Source organism: Ailuropoda melanoleuca, chromosome 5 (genome assembly GCF_002007445.2).
Source record: "Ailuropoda melanoleuca isolate Jingjing chromosome 5, ASM200744v2, whole genome shotgun sequence".
Lineage (NCBI taxonomy): Eukaryota > Metazoa > Chordata > Mammalia > Carnivora > Ursidae > Ailuropoda > Ailuropoda melanoleuca.
Genome location: NC_048222.1, coordinates 18,346,930 through 18,355,977, shown reverse-complemented (window position 1 = coordinate 18,355,977; position 9,048 = coordinate 18,346,930). Strand labels below are relative to the sequence as shown.

The window sequence follows — 9,048 nt, the reverse complement described above, 5'->3', positions numbered from 1 at the left end:
TGGTTGTGGGGGGCTGGGGGGCTGGTGGGGGGGCCGGTGTTCGGTGGGGACAGGGTTTAAGTTCTACAAGGTGAAGAGAGTCCTGGGGATGGCTGCTCGACAGGGCGAACGCACTCAAAGCCACTGAATTTGTATGCTTAAAAATGGCTACGATGGTAGATTTTGTATCATGTGTATTTTAGCACAATAAACAAAAACTGGGAAGGGAAAAAAAGTTCATTTTGATCTAAAAATGTCAATTCGTTCTAAGAGAGTGAAGGTGCTCTGAAATGCGAGCCTTAATTTTTCACCCGCACTGCCCTCTTTATCGGCCCGAAGTGTCAAAGGGAGAGAGGGTGGGGGGGGGGCCGGTGCACTCACCGCAGGCTCCTCGCTCAGTGTCTGCAGCATCCAGTTTTCCAGCGCCTGGAAGTCCCGAGGCCCCTGGTACTTCACAGCTTCTTGGCCAGGCTTGAAAAGCTTCAAGCTGAAAGGGCGAAAGAGGACAAGACAGAAGAGATTTTTCAACCCATCAGATGGCTCCGCGTAGACGGCGCTGCCCCATCGGGACGCAGTCAGTGGGCTGCAGCCAGGCACGGACCTGCCCCTTCCGTTAGAACTTGGGGAAAAAAGGAAAATAATGTCCTAGGAGAACACATATCCACTTAATCCCACGCTTTTAAAAAGTTTCTTCATTTTTTTAAGAAAAATAAAACTGAGCGGAACACATCAAGTCTCCGAGGCTGTGAACGAAACCCCGAGCACATTCGGGGGACAGGCCTTTCAAGCTTCTCCCTGTGGGGTGTCTGTCGTCCTTCCTAGGCTCTAGCAGTGCTGACGTTCTGCATTTGCTGAAAAAACAAAACTGTACTAGAAATAGCACCGTCGTACAATAAACATATTCCCAGGCTGCCCTGTAGGCTCTTCGACTCTTATAAAGCATGAATATCCAGGTTCTGTGAGAATATACATTTCCAGCTATGAGAACAGCCTTGACATTGGTTGGGATGGTCTGTGCCCTTCCACACAGAGAAGGAATCTTCTTTTTCTACATGTATTAGCCCTTCTTTAGCTGGTGAGCACATCTGCACTTCCAGATCCTGCATCATCCCGCTGGTAATGGAAAAACCCACTCTCGATCGAACTTACTAGAAGGTGTCAAGGATGGAGGGGGAATATACGGCCACTGACAGAAGAAACGAAATACGACTAGCATTTTTTGGCCAGCCTACACAGCCAAGTCACCCCTCCACTTCTACGGCACGTGTGTGGACTTCGGCCGTGGACACCGGTGTGCGGTAGCCGAGTGTCAGAAGTCAAGATATGCAGAGACCAGAACTGTGGGCTTGAAGAGCTAAGTCCCCGAAGGCCTTAAAACAAAGGTTTGCAGCCGAACATTGGCTGGAATAAATCACCACGGGCCTCCAGGCCTCACCCACCCTGAGATCCTGTGACAGACGTAGGGGACGTCCCTAATGTGCCTCCAGTATAGGACAGATGCCCTGCCTTCCCAGTACCTTTGACCTTTACGAGCCGAACAAAACGCCAAACTCTACCCAGTCCAACTAGCATATCTGTTACTTCGCAAACTTTAACGCTTTGAGCGACTCCAAAGTACGATCTCACAATTACGAATGCCCGCACCCACCCCTGGGACCTCAGGAAGCTCCGGGAACGTGTTGTGCCCACAGAGAGCTAGAAGATGCTTCATGTACTCCTTCACCCCCCATCTCTCTTCCAGTGGGCGCCCCCCCCGACCGCGCTCTTCAGGGTGGAACAGGCGTGGAGCCTCACAATGCTGGAAGGACCAGCACCGCCAAACTCAGTCCCCTTTTCTTTGCTGGCATTTAAATGCAGGAAAACCTAGCCTGTGACTTTTTCTAATTTGGTGCGTACTGAGCAACACACAATTTCTAAAGATCTCTTCTTGTTGGACTGGAAATCTTTCCAGCCTGCCCAAGCCTGAGGTTCCTCCTTAAGTTCACGGAGCTTAGGGACATATTTAGGGCTGCCTTGACAGACCTTCCAGCCTGGCCAGGGCATCTGGCCCCAGTCCTCACTGCGGATGGGCTGAAGGAGGTGATGGGGAGATGGCCACACACACGGTACAAGCCCAAAGGACAGCCCCAAACTTCCACATGGGGGTTTGCTTTTCCTGGTGATCTGTTTCTTTTTCAAGGACACTGCAGGGGAGAAAATCTCCGGGTGTGGGTCACTCTGGAAATCTGTGATCAAAGTCCTAGCACTACAGAAGAGATGGTGTTACTGGCTGACCTGTGTCCCAGCCTCTGTCCCTCAGAGTGTAGCCTTATTTGGAGACAGGACCCTACAGAGTAAGCAAGTGCTGATGAGGCTATGAGGGTGGGCCCTAATCCAGTCTGGCTAGGGTCCTTATAAAAAGGGGGAAATTTGGACACAGCGAGAGACACGCACTGAGGAAAAAGGCCATGTGGGGGTGGAGGACGGGTGCAGCCGCCCCCGGATGCCGGGAGAAGCAAGAGAGAATTCCCCTCTGGGCTTCGGAGGGATCGTGGCCCTGCGGACGCCTCAGTGCTGGGCTTCTGGCGTCCTGAACCGTGAGACGATAAATTTCTGTTCCCTTCAGCCACCTGGTTTGTGGCGCCTGTGTCAGCGGCCTGGGTGAACCTTCTCCAGCCCTGCCTGGCTCAGTTTCCCCAGAGGGGGTGGATTCCTTACTGGCTCAACAGCATGACCTCAAAACGCTTTTCTAAGCACACTGAACCATCCCGAGGAGCGTGGGAACCCCAGCTCCCTCCCCGGGCAATCCTTTACTTCAGGTGAAGGTGCCAGGGTTAGGAGGACGTACAGGCCGCGCACCGACCCACACAGCGTGCTCCGACACGTGCGTTCATCCTCTGATGCGTCTCCCGGAGCCCGGCACCGTGTCGGAGCAGTAAAAGCTCACACGGGTCAACACACGAACGCCCTCGTGGGAGTGTTTTAATGCAGCACGCCCTGCCTCCTGCGTTCTAGGAGAAAAACCTGTTCTCGGGCACTTGTGCGCGGCTGTGAGGGTCACAGAGGTTCCTTCCCAATGTTCCGTGCAGTGTGAGCTCACTTCAGTTCTTTTTAAGGACACAAAACCAGTGCATGGTGTTCTTGGAGAGACCATATCTTCTAAATCAGGACACATGATTCAATGTGGCTCTTTTAAAATCTGTTCACAACAGGGCGCCTGGGTGGCTCAGTCAGTTGAGCGTCCCACCCTTGATTTCTGCTCAGGTCACGATCTCAGGGTCTTGAGATCGAGCCCGTCAGGCTCTGTGCTCAGCACAGAGTCTGTCTGCTTGTCCATCTCCTCTGCCCCTCCCCCTGCGCGTGCTCTCTCTCTCTCTCTCTCAAATAAAGAAATAAAATCTTGAACACCCATGGATAACCTCTAAGGGGGTAAGTGCCGTTGCAGCCAGGCAGCTCCTATGACCAGGTGCACGTGAAACCCTGTACTGCCCCCCAACACTTGCCCTTCTAGGCCTCTCACGAACCCAGTCTTACTTCCAGTGGTGTGGCTGGTGGTGTGCAGCCCCACGGCCACATGCGGCCGGCTGTTTAAGCACCACAGCCAACCATCTCGGTTGCCCCTGAACCTTGAAAGCAACAGGCTCTCAACAGGTGAACCCCTATCTCCTCACCTGGTCCCACCACTCACTGATGGCTTCTTCGCGATGCTGTTCGTCTAAGCTGCATCTCCTTTAAAGGCGATGCTAGGACAATGCACCGGACAATGACGCCTATAGGGAAGGACACCCAGTAGGAAATTTTCTCTCCAGCGATCTAATCTGAGTGATGGCACTTATGTTAGCAGCAGTCACCAAGGACCAAGAATTCCAGTGTCCTTTACAAAAATGCCAAATTTCCAAATGTTAGGGAAAACCTTAACATTTCTTGGGTATGCTCAGGTCGGTGTTTGCAAACATGTTATTTCATGTAACAATGTTGGGGGGGAGGTGTCAACATCCTACTTCAGACTCAGAGGTTCAACTGTGTGGCCAGGGCTGCATGATAAGTAAATGGTAGAGCCGGGATTCAGACATGGCTTCTAGGTTCCAGCCCAGAGTTCCTTCCCCTTTTCCATGCAGCCTCTTGGGTTTGAAGACAGGCCGAGGTTTTATAAGAATTTACTTCATTCATCAATTTGAACAAAAAGTTTGGGAGTTGCAGTGGCCAACCCCCCACTCCCTAACGTTTTGGAAACAGCATCTTCCCTTTTCTGGAGGAGGGCCCTTCACTTTAACACTTGCCACGTGGTCGGAGTGGGGCTGCTGCCCTCCTACAATATTCTGCCTCTCTGGCCACAAGGACTGTTCCTGGAATGCACACTCCATCCAAGCAGGGCCAGTCAGGACAGCAAAGAGATGGAGAGCTGGAGAGTTATGTCACCTTAAGTACAGTAAAGACAGGCCCCCAAGCCCTGGGAGCTGAGTCTCAGAGCTTCTTCCACGGCCTTCTAATTAATTCCCCCTTTTGCTTATTAAGCCAGTTTCAACTTCTATCTCTTAAAACTAAAACATTTAACTATCAAGGGAGTAAGAAGCATCGCTTGTCAGAACTTCTGGGTCCTATTTTGTTACCTTTCTTTCCAACAGAAACGGCCCTTGTGCTTATCGCACGGGAAAGTTCTCCAGGATGGGTTCTCAAGAGTAAGAGTGACCAAAACCTCAGAACTGGTGACAAAGTATGCACATCGCATCAAGGTTCTTGTGAACATCGCACCCGACAGGACCCAGAGGAGACCACTTCTGTCACACAAACACATTCTCTTATAAATAAAAAGCCTAACTAATGAAAGGCTTTTTCCAAACAAAGCACAAGGAGGCATCTGATAGAGACGGGACACAGCGTTAAAGACGCTCTTTCCCTAACAACAGGGACATTTATCATCTCCTCACTCCTCCGAACTACAAAAAAAGTTACCAAAAGTTTAGCGCGAGGGGCGCCTGGGTGGCACAGCGGTTAAAGGGTCTGCCTTCTGCTCAGGGCGTGATCCCAGCGTTACAGGATCGAGCCCCACATCAGGCTCCTCAGCTATGAGCCTGCTTCTTCCTCTCCCATTCCCCCTGCTTGTGTTCCCTCTCTCGCTGGCTGTCTCTATCTCTGTCAAATAAATAAATAAAATTAAAAAAAAAAAAAAAGTTTAGCGTGAACTTTCTTTGGCCAAGTGCAGGTGGCAAACAGCCGTGGAAAGCCCAGAGCAATACTTACGTGGGGTATCCTCGCACCCCCTGCGCGGAGCACACGTCTGAGTCGGCTGTGCAGTCCACTTTGGCCACGTAGACCTTGGCATCCTCCATGCTGTTGTACTTGTCTCCCAGGTCATTCCAAGTAGGCTGCAGCCGCTGGCAGTGTCCACACCTGGAACAAGGGGAGGGGCACAAGCACGCGGAGCCCCGGGTCAGAGGGCGCCACACCCCCTTCTTCAGCCACTTCCATAAGGCGGGAACCTCTCCACTCCTTTCCTTCCACTGCCGCAGGGAAGGACGGCTCGCCCTTAGGACACACCGTCACTCCCCTGTCTCAGCCCCTCCAGAGAGCCCCTGCACTGTTCTCCGCATGAAACTGAAGCTCAGCAAGGTTGTGCCCACCATCCGCCTCGCTCTGGCCCCTACTGCCCTCCCATTTGCGCTCCGTACACCTGCACCCTCATGCCCTGGCAGTCTGCCCAGAGCCAAATGGTACCACCTGTGGCTTTCTGGAAGGGCCACCGCGTGGCCTGCCCACAGGAATCGGTACCTGCTCTGACACTTGCTCCCTAGACCCACCTGGCAAATTTCTGCTTGCCCTTCAGACCTGGTTTGGGTGTCACTTCTCCAAGAAGTCAGCTCTGACTCCCCAGGCTGTTTGGTGCCCTTCTCTGCTTCTTCTGGAAAACTCCCTGGCTCCCCCCTCTACTGCAGCAACGCCACCCAGCTCACCATGATCGCTCCTTTTCAGTCAGGACTCTCTACTAAATAACTAAGTATCTGCAAATGCAAGATGACCTCAAAGTTCACTCAGTTCTGCGTTTTCTCTAATGAGAAGCTTTATTGAGAAAAGTCTGCGGCCACCCAAACTTCTAAGTTTGATCTCACCAAATGTGCACTAATGATACTGACTGCATGAATTTAGCAGAACATTTTTAAATCGCCTACCATTTAAAATAATACGTTAACTCAGAATTCTTGCTTCTTTTTTTTTTTAATATTTTTTTATTATATTATGTTAGTCACCATACAGTACATCCCTGGAGAATCCTGGCTTCTTGCTACTCTTCCCGTTTCTTGACAGCATCAGCAGCTCTCCATCACTAAATTCACTTTTTCAGTCATATAACTGATCATCTCCTTTAATTACCAGCTGTCTGCTATGCCCTACTTGAATTCTGTGTGAGCCAGCACTGGACACTTTGTCTCAACCTTCAAGTTCGGTCACACAGAATTATGGCACACGGGGGTTTTTTCCTTTTGTTTTTGTTTTCTTCATTCACCTGGTGTATATTCATGATGTCTACAAAGTAATAAAGTTGCCCTATTGCTTTTCAAAGTGATCTTTGAAATGCTTGCTTCTAAGAACACCCAACAGTTAAAATTGTCACTTTGTCCTCAGAGTAACTTCTTAACAAAATCAATGTTAAATTTCTTTGCCTCTTTTTCTTTTTTTCTTTGCCTCTCTTCTTTTCTGACAGTGGACCTCCATGAGCAGCACTGAAAGGGAGGACTCAACACGTCTGCTTCAAGCTCACGTGTCTTCCCTGTGCAGCACTTTCCTGGCCGGCCAGGAGAATCCCTGCTTTATAAGAAACTCAAATACAGTATGAGTCCCTCTTTCCTGGAAGATAACTGTGAGGGAGAATCAGTGTTACATGTAAGTTATATTGTTCTATATTAAGTCATATAACTTATATGGTGCCAGTGCCATGAAGGCCAGCATTGTTGTTCTTACAGCTGTATTCCCAGTACCTAGCACATGCTTGGCAGGGACTCAGTCTGGCTATTTCTTAGTGAAGGATCGATCCCCAGGTGCCATGTAGTCAGCGCTTCTGGTTGGGACCCTTGTGGCTACAGTCTGCTCCTCTGAGACAGTAGCTGAATTCAGAAGGCATTTTGTGGCCATGTATTAGAGCAAAGCCACTTGGTCCTCCCAAAGAGGCGGCCCCAGCCTTGACCTCACTGTCACCAGATTCAGCGTGACCCGCTATAGAGAAGCTGTGGCCTGATGTTAGCACAAAATCCTCAGCAGTAGGACAACCTTACATCTACCAGGTTCACAGCAGAAATATAACAGGGCGTTTTTTTGTTACATGCCACCCCTGCCCCCAAGTCACATGTGGGCTTCCAATATTCCAGAGATGGAAACTGGAAAGAGATAGGGGAAAAGGAGTAGCCCACAGCATATTCTATCTGAGCTCCAATCTGTTCTTAAGTTTAACTTTTAGTGGCTCCTGGGTGGCTCAGCCAGTTAAGTGTCTGCCTTCAGCTCAGGTCATGATTCCAGAGTCCTGGGATCAAGCCCCACATCTGGCTCCCTGCTTCTCCCTCTCCCTCTGCTGCTCTCTCTCGAGTGCGCTCTCTCTCTCAAATGAGTAAATAAATAAAATCTTTTTTAAAATGTCTAATTTTAAATGCCATCAGAGAAATCCATACACCTCTATTTAAGTATTTTGTGGTAGATTATTAAGAAGCAAACAAAAATTTTAAAAGTAACTTTTCTGGGAGCATCCATCTAAAAAGGAATTTACTTAATACCAAGTGGTCAGATTTGCTGGTCTTGTCCCTCCTCAGTCTAGGACTAGCTGGTACTATGGAGACTCCAAAATTAAAACTCGGTTGGCACTGCAAGGACTTTATATGTCTACAGGTCAGTTTTTCTTTAAAAAATAAAGAAGAAAAAAGTCTTGGACTTATCTCACTGAAATAGGCTCCAATTAAGTAATGCATTTTATTGGAATAGTTACTCTGAGAATATCCCTTCACAGAATAACTATTAATAATGAACCATTATTTTATGCTAAAAGCATTTTCTAGACCACTGGTAGCTCTAAAACTTGGAGTCGGGCTGGTTCTTGGGAAATTGAAACACAATGAATCCCATAGATACACTGTTAATAAATGATAGCTCTGACCCAGACCTGCCCCCCCCAAAGATAACTCCAAGCGAACTGAAATTACAATAACAGCCTCAATACGGAAAGAGAAAAAAGTTTCCTTCAACTTCCACCTGCACATTTTCTGAACAAGCCATTTTTCTTGGGCATCTTCTCTCTCTTCCTTCCTACATCCCTTCCCCACATCTCCGTGAGCCTCTCTCCCGCTCTGGGGAAGAATGCCAAATGCTGCAATAAGCCTGCAAACTGCACTGTGCCCTAAAACTGGCTTTCTGCTGGGCCCCAGGAGAACTCCCTTCCCGGGAACATCTAGGCCCTGTTAGGAACGCACTACCTGTGCTTATGTGAATGTCAGGAAGTTCGGTAGGACAACTCCCAGGGAAGGGGTCTCTGGTGTTGGCACGGAGGCCCACACCAACGCCTCCACCGGAGAACCAAGGCAGGAGGAACCGTCTGTTCAGCTCACACTTTCCAGAAGACCAGGCCCCAAGAGAGCAGAGGGGTAGAGGTGCCGGAGGGCAGCCTTGAGTGGAGGGCCTGAGAGCACACCTCCCCATCCACTCCGAGCTGCGAAGGGGTCCCCAGCATTTGCTCTCTGCTTCCCGGGGCAGCACAGGAACCCGCCTCTGCCTGGGCCACCCCTTCCCACCTCGAGAACACACGAAGTGGGAAATCCCACCTTTGCGAGTTCTTATTTTTTCAACTAATCCCTCCTGCAGGGGAATCTGCCTTGCAGCGAGTGCACGGAATCCGACCTCCTAGCGTCCCCGGCCGGACCCCGGTGGCCGCCGCACGTGGCCCACGGGTCCCAGCCGCACCGGCAGGCCACCGCCTCGGGCCGGAGCACAATTTGGGGAGCGGGAGGGGGCTGGGGACCGGCGGGGTGGCCCCACAGGACGATGCCGCCACCTGCCCCTCCCCCGGTCCGGGGATTCGGGGGCGGGGGGACCGGGAGCGGGGGCGGGACGGCC

The 9,048-nt window shown here is 50.6% G+C and overlaps 1 protein-coding gene across 1 annotated transcript in view; it reads right to left on the bottom strand.

Annotated features, from left to right (window-relative positions):
• TXNDC5 (thioredoxin domain containing 5) overlaps positions 1–5,349 on the bottom strand; it is a 22,578-nt gene extending 17,229 nt beyond the window's left edge. Inside the window, exons 1-2 of the mRNA XM_034660346.1 lie at positions 5,200–5,349; positions 361–466 (exon numbers count right to left, since the gene is read on the bottom strand). Of these exons, the coding sequence (XP_034516237.1) occupies positions 361–466; positions 5,200–5,288 (195 nt within the window). The 5' untranslated portion in view covers positions 5,289–5,349. The remainder of the gene's footprint in view (positions 1–360; positions 467–5,199) is intronic.
• Positions 5,350–9,048: the final 3,699 nt, after the last annotated feature.